The sequence below is a fragment of the Ammodytes marinus genome (assembly GCF_949987685.1).
Source record: "Ammodytes marinus genome assembly, chromosome: 14".
Lineage (NCBI taxonomy): Eukaryota > Metazoa > Chordata > Actinopteri > Uranoscopiformes > Ammodytidae > Ammodytes > Ammodytes marinus.
In genome coordinates this window covers 14,794,272-14,821,157 of record NC_137218.1, presented here as the reverse complement: position 1 = coordinate 14,821,157, position 26,886 = coordinate 14,794,272, and the positions used below count along the sequence as shown (strand labels likewise).

The 26,886-nt window shown below is 42.1% G+C and overlaps 1 protein-coding gene across 5 annotated transcripts in view; it reads right to left on the bottom strand.

Moving 5' to 3' along the window:
• Positions 1-338: 338 nt before the first annotated feature.
• synj1 (synaptojanin 1) overlaps positions 339-26,886 on the bottom strand; it is a 29,784-nt gene continuing 3,236 nt past the window's right edge. For 2 of the 5 annotated variants that reach the window (XM_080040957.1, XM_080040961.1), the window contains 24 exons: positions 25,175-25,258; positions 24,787-24,864; positions 22,649-22,710; positions 21,682-21,778; positions 21,103-21,278; positions 20,934-21,015; positions 20,689-20,841; positions 19,415-19,580; positions 18,162-18,353; positions 17,231-17,315; positions 16,719-16,859; positions 16,429-16,621; positions 16,161-16,319; positions 15,918-16,074; positions 15,383-15,509; positions 14,425-14,637; positions 14,256-14,334; positions 13,939-14,104; positions 13,247-13,429; positions 12,596-12,718; positions 7,008-7,054; positions 6,717-6,906; positions 5,691-6,022; positions 339-4,188 (listed from right to left, as the gene is read on the bottom strand). In XM_080040957.1, the coding sequence (XP_079897083.1) occupies positions 3,109-4,188; positions 5,691-6,022; positions 6,717-6,906; positions 7,008-7,054; positions 12,596-12,718; positions 13,247-13,429; positions 13,939-14,104; positions 14,256-14,334; positions 14,425-14,637; positions 15,383-15,509; positions 15,918-16,074; positions 16,161-16,319; positions 16,429-16,621; positions 16,719-16,859; positions 17,231-17,315; positions 18,162-18,353; positions 19,415-19,580; positions 20,689-20,841; positions 20,934-21,015; positions 21,103-21,278; positions 21,682-21,778; positions 22,649-22,710; positions 24,787-24,864; positions 25,175-25,258 (4,365 nt within the window). In that variant the 3' untranslated portion in view covers positions 339-3,108. The remainder of the gene's footprint in view (positions 4,189-5,690; positions 6,023-6,716; positions 6,907-7,007; positions 7,055-12,595; positions 12,719-13,246; positions 13,430-13,938; positions 14,105-14,255; positions 14,335-14,424; positions 14,638-15,382; positions 15,510-15,917; positions 16,075-16,160; positions 16,320-16,428; positions 16,622-16,718; positions 16,860-17,230; positions 17,316-18,161; positions 18,354-19,414; positions 19,581-20,688; positions 20,842-20,933; positions 21,016-21,102; positions 21,279-21,681; positions 21,779-22,648; positions 22,711-24,786; positions 24,865-25,174; positions 25,259-26,886) is intronic. The other 3 variants (XM_080040958.1, XM_080040959.1, XM_080040960.1) reach the window with 3 other exon arrangements.

Here is a 26,886-nt window from a genome sequence, read left to right as displayed (position 1 = left end):
GCTGTGCTACACCAGTAGGTAAGCGGAAGCCAAACTAGAAGACAGTAACATTGGCAAGTAAGAATACTATACACATGAATATAAATACAATAAAGAAGAAACACATACACACAGTAATGCAGAACCAAATAACTCTTTCTAAACCTCAATTGAATTAGTTTGGATTAAGAATCAAGTAATTTATAGATGGAGAAGGAGAAAGGGGCAAAAACGCATTTTAATATAAAGCTGTAATACTGACATAATGTGATGTAATAGGATCATATTGATGCCAAAATTCAAATGAGTTGGATATGCAATTAATTCAAAGAAGACAAACACCAAACTTCAGATAAATGTACATTTATTTTTGCATACATACAACATAAACTGCTTCATACATAAATGTGCAGTCGACTGTGCACTTAAGATATGGACCGTTGGATATTAACATGAATCGCAGCTTCATGTTTTCTCTTGAATACGTATAGAATATGTTCAACGACACGGACTCTTATTTACTATGGGTTATAGCCATAAAAAGGGACACCAACATCACAAAATGAGCAATGTGATTGCTATAAAATCTTATCTTGAACATGACATGACACAAAAGCGCTGGCTATAGTCACCTACTATTAATGCAGAACCAGTATCTACTGCACACATTTGGGGATCACAATATATGCATCGACATGTAAGCAAAGGCGACCTGATCGATGCTCACATTGATAGCTACTGCATTCAGTGCCGTGAATGAAGATTATTATTATTATAATGTATTTTACATGGCCTTTAAACAAAGCTCAGAAGATTTAGTTAGCTGGTACTGTCAAGGGTCAGATGTTTATTCCGCCAACAAAATGCTCTTTAGACATTTCAGTCAAGTACATGATTTCTGTACGTTGGGAGGGAAACGACTGATTGGGCTAGGACAGCTGGCATGTGTCGCTTTGAGGGAGGACTGTACACTCACTGATCCCTTTGCAAAACTATTGCTTGTCATAATAACGGTCAACATTGATGCCGACCTAATACACAACTCAACAGCAGTGAGGAGCTATGGAAAAATATTGACACATCACCTCTAATAACGCCATACACACACACCAAGTGAATGGTAAGGAAATCACTGAGGCTCAGCAACAACAACTACTCTCAACTCTATGTAACAGATAAGTGGGTAGATATCAAAGATGGATCTGCAGACGTTAAAAGGAGTTGGACACTCAACGCTCAAATCACACCAATCTCTGCAATGTTGGCCAAACGACACAACAAACATTCAAGAAGGAATTATTATCTGGTAATGCATTTGAGTCAGAGCATAGAGTGAAGTTCAGTGTGTTTACCAAGTCATGGTGGTGAATGGTCCTTTAGTGTTTGCTACAGGGGAATCATTACTCAGGCTGTCAGTGCTTTAGGAGAGAAAGTACCTCGTTCTTGTATTGTTAACATTTTTCAAAGCAGTGATGTCACACTCAGAAGCAGGCTGGAGAGGGGCAACGCACAGTTACAATGTGAACACAGTAGCTGTTAGTTCAGAGCCTGTGAGCAAATACACCCTGTGTATTTAAAAGAAAAAAGCTATTGACTTGCTATTGTGTTTCACTCTTAACTCTGTACACACATACTCACTCGCATCCAAAACACAAACAGCACGATAGACAATTTGCACCTCAAAACACAAACACATCACTTCTCACCACAGTATCAACAACAGATTATTTTGATTAAATGACCTCTTTAGAAACTAAAATCCTGACTTTTGCAATTAACAAAAGTTGAAGTGAAAAATAAAAACTGTGCCCTATTATTATTATTATTATTTCACATGGCATGTCCTCTCAGCCACGTCCACTGACCCAAATCTTATCATCTTCGTACTGAAGCGTAACAGAGGTAAACACACAGAATTTACAACAGAATGGTTAAATTCTTTGGATAAATCAACATGGATCAAAATACTAGAGTTGGAAAGGTAAAAAAAAAAGAAAAGAAAAAAAGCCCTCTTGTTAGTTCAATCCACAGGCTTTCATTGTCGTCACTCTTCCATCAACAAGAATAAAAGCGAGAGCAAATACAGCTTTTGAGAGCATATCCGTTACATTGTGCAAACCACTTATACGGCCATCACAAGAATTAAACACACACGCGCACATTTAGTGAGAAGTTTGCATACTGAAAACATACATTTATACATAATCACTATGTATAGGGTTTGATATAGAGCTACGCATATATTCAGAACAGCCCAGAGACAAAGAATGATGACTGAGTAGAGAGAGAGAGAGAGAGAGAGAGAGAGAGAGAGAGAGAGAGAGAGAGAGAGAGAGAGAGCAAAAAAATCTTGATATAACAGAGCATCAGTCCAGTGGGCAGTGAACAGTTTGACTGACTATGACACTGACTCTTGCTGTACACACTGTGGTGTCAGCAAGGAAGAAATGACCAAACCCAGTGCAACATAAAGTACATTCATGATAAAAGCGAGCGCACAATCTCAATTTTAGATTTGCACCCTTCACAAAACAAGGAATTGCACTGCTCGCACCCCCAGTGCATAGCCTTCTACTACATGTCTACTGACAAAAAAGAAGGATTACCCTGTGCTCTGACAATCCCGCTCTAAATGTACAGATATGTCAAAACGATAGATATAAACCGCACGAGTGTCAGCCAGTGTACCAAATGCAAACACTGATTTAGGTGAAAGGTTGCCGGCAAATGCAATGTGCCGCACAGCCACGCAGACATGTTTTAATATTGCACAGGTGGTTACACATGATTTGTGCGTATAGATGTACTTTATATAACGTTATACTGTCGACAGACACAGGCACATGTTCGCTGCCATGAACACAAATAAAATCAGAACGATTCCTATTAAAATAAATGGTAATTGCAGGGAACGAGCGAACATCTCTGTGATTAAGTCAGAACACACCTTTAGGCGCATCCACTTCTCATGTTACTGCTAAGAGATAGAAATCCTTTCCGGTGAGATAGGGGCTTGGTCTATACTTCTTAAATACGGTCTCTTTTGTACATACACACACGCACACATATACACGTTAATCATAGATCTATACACATCTGGATATTCCCTTTACAAGAATACAAGTGATCCTATCTTTCCGTCGTCTCCCTGGGGAAGAAGCAGCCGTCGCTGGGTCCCTCTGGTAGCTTGGGGTTACTACCGGTGACAGTTCTAGTCGGGATGGGAGGAGGGAGGGTTGGGAATACTGAAGGGGCCGAGGATAACCAGTCGGGCTCTGAATTGAACACAGAGCGGGAAGTCTGAGTGTGGCTTTGGACTGAAGGGGTCTGGGATAACCAGTCGGGCTCTGAATCAAACACAGTCCGAGATTGGGACGTCAGGGAACTCAAGGGGAGGATGGGGGCCTGGGGAGTTTTAGTCGGAGGTGCAAAATTCAAATCATCGTCGAAGGTGACCCACTGCTTGGCTGATTGACTAGCTACTGGGGCAGGCGGCTGGCGACGAGGGGCCAGGGTGGGCGGAATGAAGGAGGGCGGGGCCAGAGGCAAGACTGGGACGGAAGAAGGTTCCGGAAGGAGGGGGAACAGAGGGGCAGGTGTGGGATTGAGAGTGGAGGACGACGACTGTGGTCCAAACAGGGACATGGTCCTTTGAAGGTGGGAGCTGGGTGCCGCTGTTGCCGGGGTGGGCACCAGCGGCTGAGTAGCAAGAGCAGACATGGTCCTCTGAAGGTTTTGGATGCTGAAGTCAGGGGTGAGCGAGCGATGAGGCTGCTGCGCCATCGGACCAGTGAATGGGTTGGTGCTGTTGGGTCGGGCAGGTTGTGGCTCGTTGGGGAAGGGGCACGGAGAGGCGTGCAGTGTCTCTTGAGAGCGACTGCGCGAAGGGACCGGCGGAGGAGGAGGGAGCAGGGACGAGGCGAAAGGTGATGGGGTGGAGAGCGAGGAGGACGAGGACGAGGAATGGAGTGAGTGCAGAGCGGAGGTGTGGAGGGAGAAGGATGAGGGGAGAGTGCCCCTGGAGGAAACGGTGCATGCAGCAGGAATGGACGGGGGAGCGCGCAGAGACGAGCCTCTGGTCAGGGACTGAGTGGTGTGCCAGGAGGAGGAGGAAGAGGAGGAAGAGGATATGAAGCCAGGTGCGAGGGAGTCGAAGGGGTCGGGCTTCCATTGTGCTTCTTCTCTTTGGATTCCGTTCAGTCCGTTCGTCTAAAAAGGAGGGAACAAAACACTGAGAATGTCAACGGTCACAAGAAATGCTGTGTGGAAAAAGGAGCAATGAGCTAATATCGCAGGAGTGTTTCACTGGCTAATGGACCATTTAAAAAAAAAAATTCTATACTATGCTTTATAATTAAAGATACCCTTTGTTTGCTTTCTTTTAAACTAACGTGCATATGTTTATATGGTGTGTTCTTAACTCAGATGCAGTGCGTCTATCTTTAACAAAACCACAGAAAGTCTTTCCCTCCCCATAAAGCATTTGCAAAGTCGATTTCTGGGTACCTTGAAACCTGTCATCATCAGTGAGAATTCCTCCTTTTCCTGTCCTTTAAAAGGCAAATTGATATATTTTCTGGGTGAATTACTACCACTAGCTGTCAATTAAATTTCATTTGATAAACATAGCCCATTCTTTACAATCACAATTTGACAAAAAACTTCACAGGGTAACTTTAATCTGGCCAACAGTTACATTCACTAACTCTAATACAAATGAAGGAAATAATACAAACTAAACAAACTGTAAAATCAAATTATGAAGCCATTGCATATGTGTTCACTCTGACGACCTGAACCACAGTGAGCAGATATGGAAGGACTAGTGAAGGGGAAATGGCCAACTTTTATGGTTTAATATGTTGACCGACAAAAAGACAACCAAATAGTGCTCAATGTTTTGTGAGCCCAAAACAAAACAATGCATGGCCTTGTGGACAAGGAAACATCCAAGTGAAATAACTTTGGAGGAAATGTAAACAGGAGGGAAAATGAGAGAGGATGGAGGTTACTGGGAGTGATGTATGATGGGTAATTTAACACCAGAGCAGAGGACTGTGTTTCTATGGAGGATGAGACAAAGAGGTGGTTTAATATCAAGTACCTTTCACCCTGAGGGCTTCTCCAGCTTGTGAGAAAGAGACAAACGTATCAGAGAGACAAAAGCAGGAAGAATGACACAGACAGGCAAGCTCATCTTATGTGAGACTGAGAAGAAGAAAGAAGCTATTTTCCTGTTGTCACATTCGTCATAGTTATCGTATTATATCTTGTTTAAAGCTATAGTGCGTACCTTTTTCATAGAAATGAATGGCTCTACATAACTCCCTCTGTATTTTTCAGTATGGCAGTGTTTACAAACCGGAGCTCAAGAAGCACCCATGAAAGTTTTAGTTGTTGTATGCTTCTGCTAAGAAAAAACCTGGGCGTAAAGCAGAAGGAATGCAATCCGTGAGCGAACACAGAAGGCTTACCAAATGTAGATGTGCCGACAGTGTTGTTGTAATTACTCAGAATTTCTCATAGGGGCGACAGGAGTTACGCACTATAGCTTTCACTAGCTAAATCCGAGCAAAAGAAATCCATAGTACATGACTTCGCTACATGCAAGCACAAACATCTCAGTGTGCTCAAAATATTATTATGTTAGTGTTCTTTGTTCAGTTCTTCGAAGTTCCAATATATTTAATTAAAAGGATGTTGGCACTAACCTGTGCAGCTGGGGCCGTCTCAGGCGTGGCAGCCTCTGGCAGCTGAGCGTGGGTGGAGCGGGAGCGTGGTGGGGCTTTAGGAGAGGCTAGACCTTGTGGAGGCCCAGCCGCAGCAGCAGCAGCAGCAGCAGCAGCAGCAGCAGCAGCAGCAACAGGACCAGTGTTAGGAGCTTGCTGTGGCTGGAGTGGAGTTGAATGTGTGAACATCATGGGTGCTTGGAGTTGGGACTGAATTGAAGGGGCAGCTGCTTGGGCCTGCATGGGTGGTGTAGCCTGGGCTCTCACTGCCGGGGGCTCTGCTGCAGGAGGCGGACCGGCGGAGGGTGGAGGTCCTGAGGGGAGGAAACAACAGTTAAGGCTTATTAACATTCTAGTGTTGATGCTAGTGTACACTAGCCTGGCTCCGCCCGCCTACCTACTTCCGCCCAAATTTAATTTTCCCTTCAGTAGTCAGTCTGGTGGTGGGACGTATTAGTGAGATTTTTCCGAACAGACTTCCGAGTATCCAATCAGCGAACAGAGGAAGTGGCTGAGAACGACAGGTCGAAGTCGCGCTCCAGTTTCAGTTGAATGCTGCGTTTCCTTACGCTCGGAACTCGGAAATTTCCGACTTGGTAGTTCCGAGTTCCGACCTGTCTGTGTTCCAGTGCATCTGCTCGGGAAAGTATGGACGCCTACAACCTTTCTCATCCAAATAACTAAACGTTAGGCTCTAACAAGTTACCGTTGCCAGGTACCGGTAGATCCATAGACTACAATATGTAGTGAAGTCGGAAATTTCCGAGTTCCCTGAACGCACCGTCAGAAGCCGGCTCACGACCAAACGTTATGCGATTGGTTGGCTAATCCAGAGTGGCACTGAGCAGATCCAATAGTTTTAAACTTCAACAGACACCCGCCTCCAAGTGAGTTAACGTTTGCCAATTACAGCACTTCCAGACCTTCTGTACAAATGAAATGAAGTACGATGGTCTGGTAGCGCCAGGCTAAGTGTACACCGCGATCTGTACAAACACATCCCCTTACCCAGAGGCAGGTCTGTGGGTTTGACTGGTCCGCTGGGCACAGGCCGTGGGGCTCCGGGGTGGGTGTCTGGGATGGGCTGGGGGGCTCCGGGGTGCACCTCCGGGATGGGTCTGGGTGCTCCAGGGTGAGAGGGAGGTGGTGGGCGAGACTGAGGCGGCATGCTGATTACACCAGCTCGAGGTGGGATATTCTGGATGATGAAGAGGGATTAGAAAAAAGGGAGACAGTTACAAATTTGGTCAAAAGCAGAAAAAGATGAGTAAACATCCTTTTTTTTAATAATACACTCACTGGTCGGGGAGCACCTCCAGGTGCAGGAGGTCCGGCCTGGCCTCGACCTGAAACAGTTTAAGGACACCTATTATGCAAAACACACTTTTCTATGGTTTTTCAACATTAATATGGGTCTGTGACTGATGGAGATGCCCAGAGTTTGAGAAAAAAAACCACCCTCTCTTTTTCTCCACTTTTCTGAAAACCTGTGTTCAAAAACCCCAGTTAGATTTTTCTCCCCATATGACATCATAACGGGGATGGGATGCCAGTTTTGAAAGAAAGTTGTGCCACCCACTGATGACGCTCTAACCAATCTGTGGTCTGCAGTGTTTCATGTCACAGTCTAGTAGTACCTGGTCCATGGAACCTCTAAGGATAGGTACCAAAAAAGTAGGTACCAGATACCAGGGACTTTTTCATAGTGGAAAACCAAAAAAGTTGAGTACAGTAGGATAGAGCGGGTACCATGTACTTGAAAAGCGCACATGAACAATTCACTAGGTCAAACTCACTCCAACCAATGACAGACCAAATTTCCTTTTGCTGACTTCATTATAAATGATGACTCAGTCATTCCTGAGCTGCAGGAGAGGCAGGCCTTGTTCTGTGAGCCGAATGTTACCACACAGCTTGCTAACACACACACACACACACACACACACACACACACACACACACACACACACACACACACCTCTTCTTTCATTATTCTCTTGCTGAATCACTCTAAGACCCTGGGAACATGTTCCCACGCGACTTAGATGTCTGCTTCTGTCTAATACTTGACTGTGTGCACTATGCAGTCACCAAACACAAGTCAAACCAGCTAATAACCAAACACCCCATTACTGTTACAGGGGGATCCAGCTAACACACACACACACACACACACACACACACACACACACACACACACACACACACACACACACACACACACACACACACACACACACACACACACACACACACACACACACACACACACACACGCACACACACACACACACACACACACACACACACACACACACACACACACACACACACAAGGTGAAGACAGGCCAAGTCACCAATAGACTAAGCAAATTAAACCCTATCCTCCTGCATGGGAACGGCTTATTTTGGGCATAAACACAAAACACAAGATTAGAGCAGACCTACAGGGATAATATCAGCCCCAGACCACACCCAATTAGTACAAGACAACTCCACATAAAGATGGGCTTTCATGGGAAAAATACAAACTTATATAACTGAACTACATGACTAAAAGTAACAACTCTGTATTGTCTCCATTGGTACAATAATGCTAAATGAGGCTAGTTCATTCTTCGCGGCACTCACCTGCAGCTGAATCTGGACGAGGAAGAGCAGGGCTTTTTGGTCCTTTGCAGCACAAAAGGAAACCAAACCACAATAGGGTGAAGCAAAATGTGGACTCAGGAAGCAGGTGTTGCCAACGAAAACATTTTATAAGAAGCACTAGGAATAGGGTATGGTGTTAATAATGCAGCAAGGCAGTAAGGCTCGAGATGCTTGGAGTCTGAATATCTACCTGGGTTGAGAGGATTTCCCCACTAATCATAGTGGATTACTGTAGTGCTTGGCTGATTTAGAAACCATTTGAAGTCTGGCTCAGATGGTTTCCGCACTGTGTGTACTTTATGACTCACTCCTTAGTATAATGTGTATTTTACTTACTTAGCATTTAAAAAAAAATGTTTTACAACACGCTACCAAACACATCTCACCCACACACAAGACTAAGATAGCCCACAGTGATGTAGTATCGGTCAACTGTGACCACATCAATGTCAAATGAGGAATCTATAACATTGATGACTGGGTGTGTAAGACTACAGGGATCTGATGAGGTTTAAAGACACTGCCAGTTACCTGCACTGCCTCTCCTACCAAGCATTGGATTGGAAAAGTCTTAAAGTTGAAGAGGTATTTAAAAAAAAAAAAAAAAAGTTTGGCAGGAAACATAAGAGGAAAAAAACAACCACAGATTAAACATAACAAATGTTTGCTATACTGTTGGTGGCACAATATGAAAAAAATACATCATGACCTACAAGCTCCTCCCACATTAAATGTATTCACATAACACAACCTCTACAGGACTACAATTAAAACCACAGAGGAGGGATACTCTTAATTTAATAAATTAGATTATAGCAAGTAAAGCCACATTTCTCTATAAGAATGTATTGTACATACACCAGAATCATGTAATATAGGTAGGGATAAGATAAGACATTTTTAAACTTGACTGATGTGATCGTTGACCACCTCTCAAAAGGAAAAACTGTCTATGACCAATGAGGGGTATGAGAGTTAGTTTAGTTTATACTGATAGAGGGCACACTTGAGGTATACTGTTCCCCACTATGTGCAAACATTTGAGTCAGCTGGTCTTCTGCGATGTGTGTACTTCTGCTTATAATGTGACTGACTGAATGCTTTGTTTTGAAGCATATCCTCCATCATGAGATGATTATTTTAATTTATAAATACTGACAGTTTCATTAGGAAACTTGCCCAATAATGCCCAATTAGGAGAAATGCCCAAGAAAAATATTGCATAAAATGGGGAAGAAGTTGTGTTTCTCTGAGGAGAAAAGTCTGGATGTTTTGCATTATTCGCTTTCTTTGAATTAATATGCATTGCAAAAATATTATTTCACATCACGCTACCAAACACATCCCTCTCACACACATACAAGCCCAACATGGCCCGTAGTAATGAAGTATCGGTCAACTGTGACCCATCAATGTCAAATGAGGCATCTATAACATTGATGACTGGGTGTGTAAGACTACAGGGATCTGATGAGGTTTAAAGACACTGCCAGTTACCTGCACTGCCTCTCCTACCAAGCATTGGATTGGAAAAGTCTTAAAGTTGAAGAGGTATTAAAAAAAACAATTAAGTTTGGCAGGAAACATAAGAGAAAAAAACAACCATAGATTAAACATAACAAATGTTTGCTATACTGTTGGTGGCACAATAAAAATACATCATGACCTACAAGCTCCTCCCACATTAAATGTATTCACATAACACAACCTTTACAGGACTACAAGTAAAACCACAGAGGAGGGATACTATTAATTTAATACATTAGATTATAGCAAGTAAAGCCACATTTCTCTATAAGAATGTACATACACTAGAATCATGTAATATAGGTAGGGATGAGATAAGACATTTTTAAACTTGACCTAAGTGATCGTTGACCACCTCTCAAAAGGAAAAACTGCCTATGACCAACTAGGGTGAATTAAAAAGAGTTAGTTTAGTTTATACTGATAGAGGGCACACTTGAGGTATACTGTTCCCCATAATATACAAACATTTGAGTCAGCTGGTGTCCTGCGATGTGTGTACTTAATTACTTCTGCTTATAATATGACAGACTGATTATTGTTGCTTTGTTTTGATGCATATCCTCCATCATGCACACGATTAGATGTTTATTCTAATTTACCAACAATGCCCAATTAGGAGAAATGCCAAAGAAAAATATTAAATGGGGAAGAAGTTGTGTATTTCTGTGTAAAAAAGTATGGATTGTTGCATTATTTGCTTGCTTTGCATCATTTAATATGCATTTAGCATTGCAAACAATATTATTTCACAACAGGCTACAAACACATCTCTCTCTCTCTCACACACACACACACACACACACACACACACACACACACACACACAAGCCCATCATGGCCCATATTAATGAATGTTAACTGTGACCCATCAATGCCAAATGAGGCATCTATAACATTGATGACTGGGTGACTGGGTGTAAAACTACAGGGATCAGATGAGGTTTAAAGACACTGCCAGTTACCTGCACTGGCTCTCCTACCAAGCATTGGGCTGGGACACAGCCCATGTTCTTCAATTCAAAGAGGGGAAACAATATATTTAAAATAAAGTACAACATCAAAAAATAACCGATCGATTAATGATGAAATATTTGAGCTCCAGGGTTGGTGGCACATTGCTAGAAAAAAATATACAGCATAACCCACTAACTCCTCCCACATTAAATATATTTAAATAAGGTCAACATTTACGATAGATAGTAACAATGCCTTAACATAGGAGTCATAGTAGGAGTTATTGGAAGGCAAACCACTGTAATGGGAAATATTGCATATTGTATATCTCCTTACTGAAACGTTAGAATGCTTTTTAGTGCAATGAGAAATATTGTATTTCTTTGTATAATACTGAAACAGAAATCTCAAAGTCCTGTTCTTAACAGTTGTCTGCATTTGGAACCCCCTCCCCACAGGACAGATGTATATTCAACAGCCTTTCAGACAGGCTACACCTCTTCTATTGTCTTGTACTCAACCTCCATGTTCTGGGATCCACACAACATGAAGCCTCTGTTTTGTTTGATTAAATACACTTTGCTTTTAAACAGTATATTACGTCTCATTTTCTCACAACACCACATTTTCTCTACAAGAATTTACATCTATCAACATCACATTCTATGGGGAATGATAAGATAACCTCTCACCTTGAGAAGGGGTTCTTACCCTAAACATCAATCATGACTCAGCATCAGCATTTCTACTTCAAATTTTACTCTGAGATTGTTTGGGTGCAAATAAATACACTTTGTTTTTGTTTAAGTATCATTTGACCCTTTAAAAAGTAACTGTGCCCAGTGATAATGCCACTGTCCAAGGCAAAACCCTATTGGGCTGAATGGACATGAATAAGAAAAATAAACTTTGTGAGCAAGTTGAGTAATGCCGAGTCAAAAGGAAGAGACGATAAAGCATGTACTGAAATACTGCAGCTAACCATCAGTAGTCATGTATAAAGCAAAATGTCAGGTTGAACATGTGCTATGAAATATGCGCTTCACTGGATTGTCAGGGATACGTGTTTGTAAGGTGGCATGGCATGAATGAGCCCTTGTAGCTCTGCAAAACAATTTTTCAATGTGTACATGAGGCATTTACTCCAATCAGAAATCTCTCTCAACACACACATAGGCTGCAACGTTTTAAAATGATGATCTTGAAACAGACGTGACTGATTTATGGAAATGTTCTTGGTTTATAGCATGTTAAAATGAGCCTTTTAACTGCTTACTGAAACAACACTAATGCAATGTGCTTCTCTGTATCTAGCGTCAGATGGTAACAAAACAGCCACTACTTGAAATGCTTCAGCCATGTGGTTAACACACACACACACACACACACACACACACACACACACACACACACACACACACACACACACACACACACACACACACACACACACACACACACACACACACACACACACACACACACACACACACACACACACACACACACACACACACACACACACACACACACACACACACACACACACAGTTTCACAGCATACACTTTACCTCCAGAGTCCTTTCTACCAGGCAGAGGGCTCATGCCTCCTTCAGGAATGAAGGGGATAAAGTTGAAAAAATGTTAACACCTGCCTTAAATATTTTATCCGAGGAGGTTTGGTTATATTTTATTTGAATTCTAATGTTTTAAATCAACTGTAAAGAGAGGTTGAGGAATAGATACTTTACCTGAAGGTGGTGGTGGGCGTTGAGGGGGTGCTGGTCTGGCTGGGGGCGCGTTGGGGCGAGGGGGAGGCGGGCGATTGGGCATCATGCCTGTTGGGGCACCGGGCTGGAAGTCAACAGGCGGTCCTGGAAGGAAAAAAACAGAAAAGAGATGCTCATTTATACATAAAAAAAGGAGTGGTTTAATCCAGTTCACTCTTTAAGATAACTCGCAAATTCACCCAATTCAGGAAAACAGTTTTGCTGTTTCCCCTTTTGCCTGTTATTTTCTTCGACATCACACTGGTAAAACCTATCAAGCCATGTGCCCTATTTTCTGAAAGTCAAACAGAGAAAACATCTCAACACTATGGCTTCCTACGACAAGGTGTTCCTTCTGTACAGCTGTGTGGTTAATTTTTGACCAAAAAACACTGCACTCTAAAACACACCACAAGCATTTCTAACACTAAACACAGTTTAAACCATCACACATTATGTTTTTACCTGGAAATTCTCTCCTCAATGGTGCTGGACTAAAGTCTGCTTCCATGCATTACGAACAGAACAAAATTACAGTTTATATTCCAGCAAGCAGACACTTATGATGATTGGGACTTTACTTGAAGCCACTGGCTTCACTGTGTGCGTCATTGCTGGACATGCTGTATTTACCTTGTGACGGTCGGATGGGCTGTGCGGAGCGACTAGGCCTGCTGGGGGCTGCAGGTTCTCCAAAGGTGGGGGAGTGAGAGGGACTGCCGCGGGGGGAGGGGACAGGGGAGGAGCCAGGGGCACAACCTGCACCAGGCTGAAGGTGCTGGGGAAGGATCTCCTCCACCTCCTCGTCCACATCACCTGGTTACACCACAAGACAAAGGGCAGGAGTTAATTTTGTTAACCTCTACTGATTTCTGTTTATTAGTGTTGTGAAAACAAAAAAATGGGATTCATATAAAAGGCAGTATCTAATTTTTTATACCTTTAACCCTTCCCCAAATGATACCCTGGTATACTGTATTAACGCTGGGTAAATAACTATGTCTACTTCACCTGTAGTTGTTTTAGTTTCTCGTCCAACACTACATTTCACATGATTACATTGAACTCATCATGATAACGTTACCTTCCCCATATAAAAATGTATATATATGTCGAAGCAGAGCCTATAAGACTTTTATACCGTCTTTCAATACAGGCACGGTCTCCCTATTTTACGGCATTTATTATATTACACAGCAGATTTTTTCATGATGGTAATTTAAGAAATACTGTTGCTATTTTTCTGCACCCTGGCATACAGTATAACCGTCCAACCTTTATTCATACCTTTCAAGGATTGGGATTGCCTGGCCGCTACGCCTTACCTTCCATATCGTATTCATCGTCGCCCATGTCTGCGTCCTCAGCCAGCAGGGTGGAGCTGGCAGAGGTGGGGATGCTTCCACAGATCCTATCCACACTCATCTCCTCCTCCAGACTCTTGATCCAGCCGGGACTTTTCAGACGGATGTCAATCATTTTGCCAAGGACCTACAATGTGCCCCATAGACACAGACAGAGGGAGCGGAGACAGTGGTTAACAGGGATGTGTGTCTGAGACAAACAGATACACCACTTTGAGTGAAAACAATACAGACAGATACACATTTCATACTATTGTTGTAAAGACTTGATGACTTACAGTTGAAGCGCTGAGAGACAGAGCAGCAAGAGCCGAGTAACCTTCCAGGAAAGTCACCCACATCTTCTCCTCAACAAACCTGCATTAAACAAGAACATTTTCAATTTCAATGGATTCCACCTGTCTGAAGGTGATGCATGTCAGTCAGAGTTGGGATGTCGGCGCTCACCTGATGAGGATGACCTCTCCAAACTGAGTGAACTTATCCAACAGCTCGTCTATGAGCGCATCGTCAAAGAAGTCGTCCGGGCCGGAGGCGCAGAGTGACACCAGGATGGTGCCGTCCGGCGGCCCCTGAAGGGCAATCACATCTTTGTAAACCTGGTGCCGAGCGTCAGGGTCCACATCCAGGATGTCCACGTCTATCACTGAAACCACGGGCCTATAGAAAGACAGGACACCTTGAGGATGACGTTTGCTTGGACAGCAACACATCCTATAGTCTATAGCCTGGATTCCACCAAAGGGTAGTTTGGTTCAGTACGGTACACAGTTAATTGAGTTTCCACTGTGGGAAGGGTACCACAATAACACCATGCCATACCCGTTTTTTTTTTTTTTTTTGTGAATCTTTCGTTGGGGTATACCAAGTGGTCCCAAAAGGGTGGAGTTACACACAGCAGTATAATGATTGGTCGACAGAATCGTCCTATCCTTGTGATAGATGAACACCTGTGTGTAGTCACCTCGGAACGAGTGAATTATTTTGTGTTTAGAGAAGCTCTTTGTTTATTGTTTGGCATTTTTCCTCTTCATTGAATCTTTTGGTGGTCTACACTGTGTCCTGCTGCTATGATGTAACTTTAGATACGTTGCTGCTACTGTCAGTGCTGTTCAATAGATTTGTCCACGTCCGTCGCTGTCCGGCATATACACCACCTTCCAAGTAAGGGTATTGTCGGCAGTGGAAACACAAGCCAGATCTAGGGTTGTTGTTCCCTACCGAGCTGTACCGTACCAAACTGAACTGTACACTGCTTAGTGGAAACGAGGCATAAGTGATCAGTCTTGTCCACTTGACAGAACAACATAGGGGTGACAAAAGAAGGAAGAAGGACATACAGTAAAATTATACTGATGCTGTGACACTTCTATTTTACATATAAATACTGCATAGTATTAGTTACCTGTGGTCTGAGGTCTTAAGCTCAGCCCTGCCATAATACTTCAGAATTCCGGGGCTCCAAGGGTGGTCTGGATCCTCCTCTTTCTCCCCAGATGTAGAAGCTGCCCCTACTACATTCATCTCCTCAGCTGTAAAACATTCACAAATGAATGTAATACCATATTAACACAGAAGAATCTTTTTTTTTTTTGGCATTTTTATACTTTATTGATAGTATAGAGACAGAGTTGAAATGGAGCAGAGAGGGGAGTAACATGCAGAGAACGACCGCGGGCTGGAATCGAACCCGGGTCCGCTGCTGGCCGAGGCCCATGGGGGGGACACCCAACCAACTGAGTTAAGGGCGCCCCCAGAAGAACATCTTGATTGCTTTGTTAGCGAAAGAAACATACAGCATAGCAAGATAGGCTAGATAGACTAGGCTTAAAACATTTTTTTGCCACGGTTGTAATCCTGTCCTCAGTCAAGATGAGTGGAACGCACTGGAAAGATCGTTTGGGTTGGTTAGACTTATCTGCTATGGTTCTGCATCTTACCGGTTTTGTCAAAGTTCCACTTCCTCCTTTTCCAGAGTATGCGGTCAGTCCAGGCTGGTGTGCGGCACTTCTCACTGGTGTCATAATCATCGGAGAAGAGGTCATACTTATAGGTGGGGGCAAAATCTAACTTTCCTTCGATAAAACCTTTGAAAACCTGTTGAAAGATATTTTGGCATTAGTACTGCTGGCTTTAGAAAGCTTTCAGAGGTATCAACATGCTTGTGTGCTGTAAGGTCATACCAAACCGGCATTCTTCTGGTCAAACAACTGGTCCCCCGCTGTCAAGGCATCCCAGTTCTGCTGTTTGATGAGCTCTTTTACTTCTTCATTGGGCAGGCTGATTCGATAGTTAAAGTCGCCACACCAGAAAATGTAGTCGTGCGAGTATAGCAGACGACCCTGGCAAGGATAAGATAGATACAGTTCAGCTTCGGTTATTCAAAAATTAAAAAAAAATTAAAAATTAAATAAAAATAATTTACTTGTTAATAGCATGTTTTTTTTTTACCATTGGGAAAGTGAGTCTGCGTGTGATTTCGTTGTAGTCGTCGTTCCTCTCCTTGACTTGTGATTGGCCGGCAGCAAAGTGGGAACAGACGAAGCAGATGCTGGTGGTGTGGAACAGCATGCGGATGGCAACGCCTCCTTTATTCCCCGTAGCCCCTCCCATTCCAGTTTTTACAGTATCTATAGCAACGTCCCTGGAAAACACATTGAGCATTACGTTTGTAACTTACCAGTCATATCATTTCCGATATAATCAGTTGAGTGTTTGGTGGGAATTTGTTCACTTCCTACCTGATGAAGGGTGCGTGCTGTGGGCGGATGAAAACAAACAGACACACTCCAACAAGCTGCTCTGAAGCAAGCAGCACATACTTGTGGTCCCGTGATAGGTGTTTTTGCAGCTCAGCTGCCCACAGTTTTTGGTTCGTAGTGCTGTGACAAAAAGAGGTAGATGTGTCATTGTGCAGAAATTGAAAAAGGGAAAATGAAAACAAAACATTAGCTTGAGTCAGAAGGAATATTAACATTTATCATGTTATATTTGAAGATGTTACAAAATGAATTGCCACCTTTGAAATCAACTTTTGTTTTCAGGCATTCACATACTCTATTTTCCGTGCCTTTTTAGTGTAAATAATGCATTTAACTATTTCCTAACTGCTTTTTCTGCAAGTGAAAGCAATATAAGTACTTTGATATTAGCAAAAAAGAGGGATATGGATCACAGAAATGGACCTTATGCCCTAAAACCGATAGGTAGATGAATAAGTTTTAAGTGATCTTGGGCAAAAACTTGCACATACCTGGCACTGACAATGTTGCCAGCATTCAGTTCAACCATTTCCTCAAAACCGATGGCATAGACATCTATGGGCTTGGCGTTGCTGTCTGTGAAGAGAAAACAATTTGACAACTTTCAACATATGTGTAAATAAGTATGATGATATATCTACAACATAAGATCTGGTTAATGGTATAATGATTGAATTCTTACCAGCTGTGCTTTTGTTTTGTTTTTAATAACATTTCGCCAATACACTTTGTGTTAGCGTGACATTAGACTAAGCATCATTACTGTAGAGACAGCGGACAAGTGCACTCAATACTGTGTACTCTATAAGGATATTAATAAGGAAGATGTTCTGTACCTGATTAAACATATCAATATATTTCCTTAATTTTTAATTTTCATGTTTCAGGACTCTTTCCTTTCACACGTTAAAACATTCATCTAGCAGGTGCATACTTTGAACAACGTTGGCCTTGGTTAACCATTTTGCTCCCTGTAAATCAGCTTCAGTAAGTAGTACCCGAGTAATAGTTGCTTAAAAAAGGAAACTGAAGGGCCTCAATTCATTTTTCCCTGTCAAGATGTTTTCAGTCACCCTAAAAATCTTCAACGCCTTACATCTTTAAAAGTAACCGACCACTGTCAAACTGTTATATCTGTATCAGTCACTTCCTGCTATCATCATCATTACTGTAAGCAAAACCAGCAGGGACACTAGAAGTTACTGCACCCAGCCAAGAACACAAGTTAACAAGAAATAGTCTGGCCCCCTCCCATACTAAGATAACTGGCTGCTGGCTGTAGCTTCATAGAATACTTTGAAAAAAAAAAAAGGATATTTACTTAAACTATTCCTTTAACGTAATAGATGAGCACAGCATAACTTCCGGAGATAACATGTTCCAGTTGCGAGCGCAGATAAACAAACACCATACCAGACATACCTTGGAACTCAGGAAGCCCCGCCTTCTTCGGAGCATCCAAAAGCCAGTCATTGAGAGTCTGGTTGCGGAAAGCAATGCTGCGAAACTGTTTACCCCCGTTGACATTCCAGGTGCCGCAACCCACCCGAATCTGCTTGGGCCTCGTATATTTCTCGTAGTTCTGACACATTCCCAGCAAAACTCGTGGGGAGGCTGTAGGGGGGAAGGAAATTATGATAAGAGAGTAAAATAAGTGTAAGTTATAGAGTAAGTGTGTGTGTGTGTGTGTGTGTGTGTGTGTGTGTGTGTGTGTGTGTGTGTGTGTGTGTGTGTGTGTGCGTGTATGCGTGTGTGTGTGTGTGTGTGTGTGTGTGTGTGTGTGTGGGCGGAAGGGTGGCATACAGGAAGTAAAACACAAATGGGAAATGCAAAACAAAACAAAACCGATGGGAGATCATCCAAATCTAATTCTAAAACACTGGGAAATGGAGAAAGTATTACAAACCAGAACACTTACTGTATACAACAATATCACTCAAATACTCAACCTTGGTAATGGTTCATTTCTGTCTGTCAAGTGACATAAAATGTAATTGCAAAATTCAGCGTGCTCTTTCTTTTTGAATCACTTTTGTAAAAACCTGATAATATGCAACAGACAAAATAATTGAACCACTTCCAAAATTGGCTAATTAACGAATGAACAATAAATGAGTCGCAAAACACAAATGAGAGGACAACTATGGGACAGGATGAAAAGAGCCATCCACTGAGGGGGAAGTCTGTCAGTTACTATACCTGATTGTAAGACCGGCTCAGTGACTAAGATGTGTGCGTTAGAGAAGGGGGGGGGGGGCGGGGGAGAGAAGGGAGAGAAGGGCAGGTTAACCAGTGCTGTCACAGATAATGCTAGCAAGAGCAGTCGGTCAGCATTAATCTGACTTGGACAGAGAGCGCACACATGGAGATTACACCTCCCACTTGACACAGAACAGACAAACCCTTTCATTGTGGAGAGTAGCTTCTGGCCAGCAGGGCTACAACAGACGCGGGTCAAGACTTGTCAAAACATGTAAACAATCCCCTGCCCCCCACTTTGTGTATCCGAAAGGACATTATGTTTTCAATTTACATTTACAAAATAAATGGTCTGCAATGTGTTATGTGGTACAAAAACTTGCATTTGTTACACTATTCATGAGTATAATTTTAGATAACATGTGATCTGTTGACTCATTCAAATAGGTCACATTACCAAAGTTGTAAAGAATTACCGTAAAGACTAGAAGTGGTGAGCAAGGCCCGGGCTTTGTCTGCCAAGTCACTGTTGAGCGTAGAGCCCAATCGCAGGATGTCTATGGCCTCCTGCTTAGAACTGTCAAAGAAGTTGTTCTGGATGGTCCTTGTCACAGAGCGGGCTCCATCTTTCAGCTTTCCCGCCTACAAACAGACACATTATGCAAAACACACAAACAATTACATACAACCACCTCAATGATTAGCCATACACCCTCACCAAAATATGTCTGTACTTCACACTCCAACCACGGACGAGAAGAAGGAGGAGGAGGAGGAACACATCAGGGAGAAGTAATATGAATTTTTAAACTGACCGTAAAAAAATCAAAACTGCATCACAAAGTGCAACTTCAAAATTGGACTGATTGATGTGCAACACAAGGCCATCATTTTGATTGGCCCTTCCAGGTTAATCCAATCAAGATGTTGTCAGATGATTCAGGCAACAATTGGAAAATATACTATTGTAAAAAAATGATCACTCATCAAGTGAACGCAACTGCTATTACATTGCTTTTATAAAAGTCGATTTTTGTAGGTCAGTAGAGCTCTATCCAATCATCTTCATCATTTAACCCACAGCCACTGAAATCAATAATAGAACAGAAATAGACCCACAGCTTAAGTACAACATCAACTGACTTGTTAACTTACCACAAGGGGAGAGAGGTCCAGAGGACGGCAGAAAGAGATATCACACAAGAGTTAAGTAACAGAAGCACACTGTTCTACACAGAGAGGATCAACTGTTCATGCAGAACAGTGTGTGTACATTTCACAACTAGCCATTATCCGTTTTTAGTGTCATTTATTAAAGTGGCCTACAAGGGAAAATGCGCTACAACCGGCTACAACAGCCCGAAACATTTCTATCACGGAAAAAAAAGAAACCTAAACAAACACATTAACTAACTTCAAACACTCAATCCCCGAAAGCAAGTGCCACAGAAAATTGCAAAAACAACAAGAGGTATAAAGAAGAGAGGTGACAAAAAAAATATTTAAATTTTTTTCTTTAAATTTGGCCTAGTCATTTACAATATTACAAACAATCCACATTAGATACTAACTATCAAAGCCAATTGTAAAAAGGAATAGGTACCTTTTTATGTCGCCTCTTTGCTCCACTTTTCTCTCCATTTAGATCATCAGATGCACTTGATGCATTACAAGTCTGCCTCAATGTTTAAACTGTGAATAACTTTCACTTTCATGCATTTCGTGTGTATATAGTGTGTACATTGTGTACCTTGGCCTTGCCATCCAGGGCACCGGTGCCTGCGTAGATCTTACTGACTGAGTCTCCATTGACCGTCCACATGGTTCTAAAAACCTCCTGGAACCTGGCCACCAGCTGAGGCTTCTCTGTCAGGCCCATCTCTTCCAGCTGCTTTGGGAGCATCTGTGATGGTGAGGAACAGGGGGAGTTAAACCTCAAGCCTCATCACTACAAAAAAACAATGCTGCTGCTACTACACTGCGTCAGACTCCTACCTCAAGGGCAAAAAAAGCCTGGACGCTGTTGGTTCTATCCAGACAATCCAGACAGTTGGTCCTAATGGTTCCACCCTGAGTCCTAGAAAAAGAAATGTTATCATGTTAAGAAGCAATAACACAACTAACAGGTAATGCTACTTCATACAGCTTGGTATTCCTGTCTCACCTTGTGATGCCCGTCTCTCCTGAGTAGTAGAAGAACCCACACTCCTCCGTGAACTTGTTGAGGTAGGGCTTGAGGACACTGTGGAGTTTGTCGGCTTTGCCTCCCTTCACATTTTGATGGTAGTCAAAGTTCACCATTTTCACTGCGGATGCATGCTCCGATGCCTTCAGGTGACTCTGAGAGTGACAGAGAGAAGACGAAGAGGACCCAGAAATTCAAACAGAAAGATTCAAACCTGTGGCTTGTGCGAGGTGTGTTGCCTGTGACAAAGCAACATTAGTTTGCATTCACTAATATAAACTTGTTGAATTATATAGTTCTAAGAAAGGAACATACAGGTCACTTTTTGAGTAATAGGTCTAATTTTAAAGCTGCAATTATTGTTGTTGATTTGTCATTAATAATAGAAAAAAATTGACTTTGACAAATGGACAGATAGATGGGATATTATTTTCTGCAGTCGCCAGTGTGTGGGTTTACAAAGGGAATACAAGCAACGTCTGCTTTGCTAAGAACATCAGACAAATGTCTTAAAAAGAATGTCAAGAGTTAAAAGGGAGAGAGAATGGTTGAGCTCACCTGAAACGCTTTGCTGAGCATGTGTTCCCCTTCCTTACTCCCGAGCAGGTTGATGATCACCTGTTTACCATACAACTTCCGCAGTGCAGTGAAGTGTCTGGACAACACACATATACACACGCATATAAAGCATTGTTACGCTCTAAACTTAAATCACGGACTAATGGTGCACCAATATCAGCATTTATCATAACATATTAAAAGTCTTTATGCTTGGTGCCAATGCTTAAGCTTAACGAATACACACAAGATCTCTTAGATGTATTAAACAGGGTTGCAGCAGCACAGAAAACAGCATATTGCAGCAACTGTTGGGCGGGCCCACACCTCAACTGTATAGAGAACCTCCGACCATCTTTAACATTGTATTACTTTAGATTCAGAACAAAGCATTTTAACAGACATACTAGGCTGTCGCTGCAAAAGACGAGTGGCAAGTCCTGATCTGGACGGATATTGAGAAAGACTAGTTGCCATGCAAGCTACTTAGTGTGAAAAAAATGACTAATATGTTGCAAGACAGAATTGTTGCCACATGCTTGTCTTGACATGTTGAGGTAACAAAAAAGCATAGGGAAACTTAGTTGTGTATTGTAAATTAAAAGAACCACTGGTGGGCTTCATAGCTTTCCAGCAATGTGTTGCCTCTAACTGAGTGAACAACAATAATGCATGTTACTATCAAGGTGTGCCACAGTGATTAGGGTGATCGTCCTTCCTTGAGAGGGCCTGGCTTTAGGCCCAGAGCAATTCTAAAGGGAGCTTCTCAACGCACTTCATTTAACATCTTCTCTGACTCACAGGAGTCTGGGACAGCTTTTCTCTGTTGTGGCTTGGGCGGTAACTGCGGGAGGCATATAATATGGCTGTAATCTGTTGGTGGCCAGATAATGCAGCTAAAGACACTGCTACACATGCATACAGTTGTGAACACACAGACACACACTACACATAACATTTTAATGACCTTTCGAATGCTGGAGCATTTGCCTCGAATCCCCTTGAGAGCTTGACACGATGAGAGCCCACCTGCAGCGTAGTAGAGACAGCAAGAACAAGACAAAAAAGGTCACAGTGTCCTTCCAAATGCTTTAAAGGAAAGCGGCGAAAAAACCTACATGATGCAGATGACCAAACAACTTGGTGGTCAAAAATGAAAGTTAGGATAGACTTTTCATATAACGCTTGAACAGTGGAAACAGGACCTTTACAGTGAAAATAAAGAGAAAGACATGGGACAATAGCATCACAGGGGCAGATTTGTTCATACATAGACCAAGACACTGGTAGCAAAGAAATCTTGATGCATGTCATCTCTTCAACACCTTTATTGGAGCTTTTACCTTTGCCTGTATTTTGTCAGACTAATTCTCATGTGTACTCTCTCTCTATCTCAGACTTCTTCTCAATTCAGCTTACATGTGACGAACACACATTATGGGTCTAAACAAGTCAATCATTTTTCACCACTTTTTTATGGTGACCTTTTTGGGATCTCCTGAGTTCACTTTGACTCTCACTGTGTCCTTATGGGGGTTTTTCCTTCCTCACCACTGTAGTTTCTCCCTTCCTTTTATCGCAGTCTGCTTATCTTTTCCTCTGCTTTGTATTCATCTTGCTTGAATCTTGCACGTGCCCATTTTGGCTTGGCCTGTGTTTTAGCAGGGCTGGACATTTTGCACCATGTTGCGGCCCACCCCTTCCTCTCTCTACTGTTGTGCAAGGCCTTGGCTTATGCATATTTTATAACTTCCTGAGATGGCATCTAAAAAAAGGGACTCAGGTTACAGCTGTACACCTCAGACCAAAACCCAGTATTACACTAACTCAAGAGATCGCAGACAACACCTGGTGTGTAACTAGTCAAATCGCTTTTCATTCTTTAAAAAAAAAAGTCAAACACACACTTTGATCGTTCTATTTTTGAAGTAATTTCCTGAAACTTGTTAGGTTTGTTATGACATCAATCGTACCATTTCCTTAGCTAATTCATTAAATGTCTGAATCTGTTCTTTCAAATGCAATCATTCAGAAGGATGTCTTGAAGTCTAGCATATTATTAAAGTATAAAACATATTTGTGAATATTATTGTAAAGCCATAAATGATCATTTTCCAACATTGACTGGTACCACTAAGGACTCTTTCCCCAAAACAACCACAAAAAATGAAATAAAGATTTTGTTGCGAACCTGGACTCTTACTTAACTAATAGACTAAGAGGCGGCAGCCCTACCACTTGACTGATTTTCATCTCTCCCCGCAGGGTTTCACGATACTACACTAAATGCATGATCCTACACTAAATGCATGATCTTTAGCAGCAACTAATTCACAACTGCATAATGTAAACTTAGTGTATAGAGATCAATAACTTATCTGGACGAAACTGAGACTGAAGAGAAAGTAAGTCTACCACGCTACAATCGGCAGAGGGGATTAAGAGCTAAAGCATTGCTCTCAAAGCAGGAGGACTACAGATCTGTCTGAAAACAACCCCGAGTCCACTACACTGTGTTTTGACCAAACCACAAACCTTTTCGGACAGAATGGCTGACTAATATATGGTCTTGGCTCTTACTGGCCCTTCAAGAGATTCAACAGCTCATTCTTCCATAATGACTCTACACCTATCCAGTTGATTGGAGAATATCAGCAGACTAAAGCCAAAGGGTAGTGGTTTAGGGGGTGTTTTCAGACCAGGCTCTCACCTGACCAAAGATGTCTGGGAGCTAAAAGAAACAGAAAAATGCCCTTTACCAACCGCTATATACACTTTCATTTACCTCCCCCACGTCTGATCTAATCCACCAGTCTGTGCAATGTCAGGACAAGGGCAGGAGAATCCCTGTGATGTTATTTATGGTTGTGGTGTTCATTTAAATGGGAGGATTCTAGTACCTGCTTTAAATCTCCAAAATAGCCCTTACCCCGGACAGGTAACCGTGTATGGGACCTTGATACTAATCCATTACGGGATTGTCATTGTTTGTCTGCCCCTGGCCTTTGGCATTGCACAGAGAAACCCTTCCTCTGCAGTTAAGAAAGCGCCAGCACCGAAAAAGAGCCAAAAAAACAAACAACAACAACAACAAAGACGTTATACCAGGTGGGGGTTCTCATCCATTCCATTACGGTGCCGATTCTCATTCAGGTGCAACAAAACACCCTTAAGAGTCTTTTTCTGAACACAGCATGGACAAAAGGTGTTAAAGCTAGCATACATATTTGGTGTACTTAAAATGAGGCTCATCTTTCCCCTTTCACTGACCATGGCACATGCAATATAATTCAATCAAAGCTTGTTTTTGTTTGCAAGAGAATGACGCAGCCTTCATCATAGTTCAATGTTTATACCAACACTGTGCAGCTGAGACTGAGTGAACCTTATCTACACCTTTATAAAATGATCTCTATCTGATTTTTCATATATTGAGGCCTAAAAGATGAAACCCTCAAAGCTGGCGTTATGGGAGGTATTTAGTTTCCATTACCTGGATTCCTGGCTGTTCCCAGAAAAGAGGAATGGACCCGCGGATCTGTATGAAGGACGAGACTTTGTCATCCAGAAAAATAACCTGTATCAAACAAGAATGAGGGTTTGGTTAAAATAATTTGCAATGTAAAAAAAACAGCTCTTTAAAAGATCTAAACTTCAAAACAAACCATCCAAATCAACAAAAGTAGAAAAAAAGGAAAGTTGCAATCCTTAAAACCATAGGGAACTGACACATTGTTTAATTCCTCTGTTCAATCCAGAGAGGGAAATGACTTCATTGTATTTGTGAAGAGACAATAACGGAATTTGTGTATGTGGCCGCTTCGTCAAGACAGAGGAAATGTAAAGGAGAAATCTGTACGACCAAAAGCAGTCAATGCTTCAGGGGCTGGCCAAAAATAACCTGAACACCTGACAAAACAACATAATCAGTCACAACCCTGTAATTAATGTTCAATCTCTATTCACATTTTGACAGAAAGACATTGAATAATGGACTGGACAGCTGAAAAGTAACCTTGCATGTATACATATACATTTCCAATCCGACACCCCATGTGCTGATTTAGCAAAAAGGGTAAAAATAACACCTACTATATACAGCCTTAAATACTGAACTGAAGGTAACTTAATGAGGAACCTAAAATGACTGCAATGTAAAAAGTCTTCAGACTGTGGTGGCAGTTTTTGCATATGATATATCTCTGGACTCAAATGTTGGAATACTTATTAATGCAACAGGAAACATTTGTTATTATCTTGTATAGGCTTATAAGGATAATGAAATATATTGCATGTTGGTGTCCCCCCCACCATCCCCCCTCTATCTCCCGTGTGGAGGGAGAGTAGCCAGCCTGACTATACATTTGAAAGAGGACAACGTTCCTGCAGACAGCCTCCTGCTGTTCTGGGTCAGCCTGCCCCACCCACGATTATAATATGAATGTATATCTCAAACCTGTCTGCCTCCCAACCTGTCTCCCCCTCCTTTCCCCCACCCAGCTTTACCTGTCTACCTGTCTCCTACTTCCCCCCCCCCCCCTTGCCTGTCTCCCCAGACTCAAGCTTGACCAATGAATCAGTGTGCTGGTATGTTATTATCATCACCTCTATCCTTCATATAAGTTCTTATTTTAACTATGCATAAATAATTATTACTGTTAAACAATTCTACAGTCAAAGCACTATATGGGTTTCACGACAAGGTTGTCCCATGTTTGCTACTTAAAAGTCAATAGATAACCAGTGTTTAAATAAACTGCATTAACCAAGGTCATGTGGCTATGATTTATTAACTCTCTCTATTCACCTATGGCCACAATATGAACCAAAAGTCACAAAGCTTTACACTGCACAGGGGCATAAGGTACGGATGCCAAGTCTCCTCCCTTTATCCACCATTGTCATTGAACCACTGACAGCAGCTATTCCTCAACATGTCAGCATTACAGGTATCCAAAACCTTTAATATGAGAAACTGTCGAGATCAACGAATTCTGTTCCAAAATGTCAACCTACTGGAATAAATCAACTATCCTCCCTCTCAGCATAAATGGTTGGGATGCTGCAGCTCAAACACCACCACTCCTACTGCGCAAAGGTTAAAAGACATATATTTAAGGATCAACATTCCTTAAGCCGGAGCATTTTTTCAATCTGAACTAAACCTCATGACTCAAAACAATAAATCATGAACTTCCACATTGG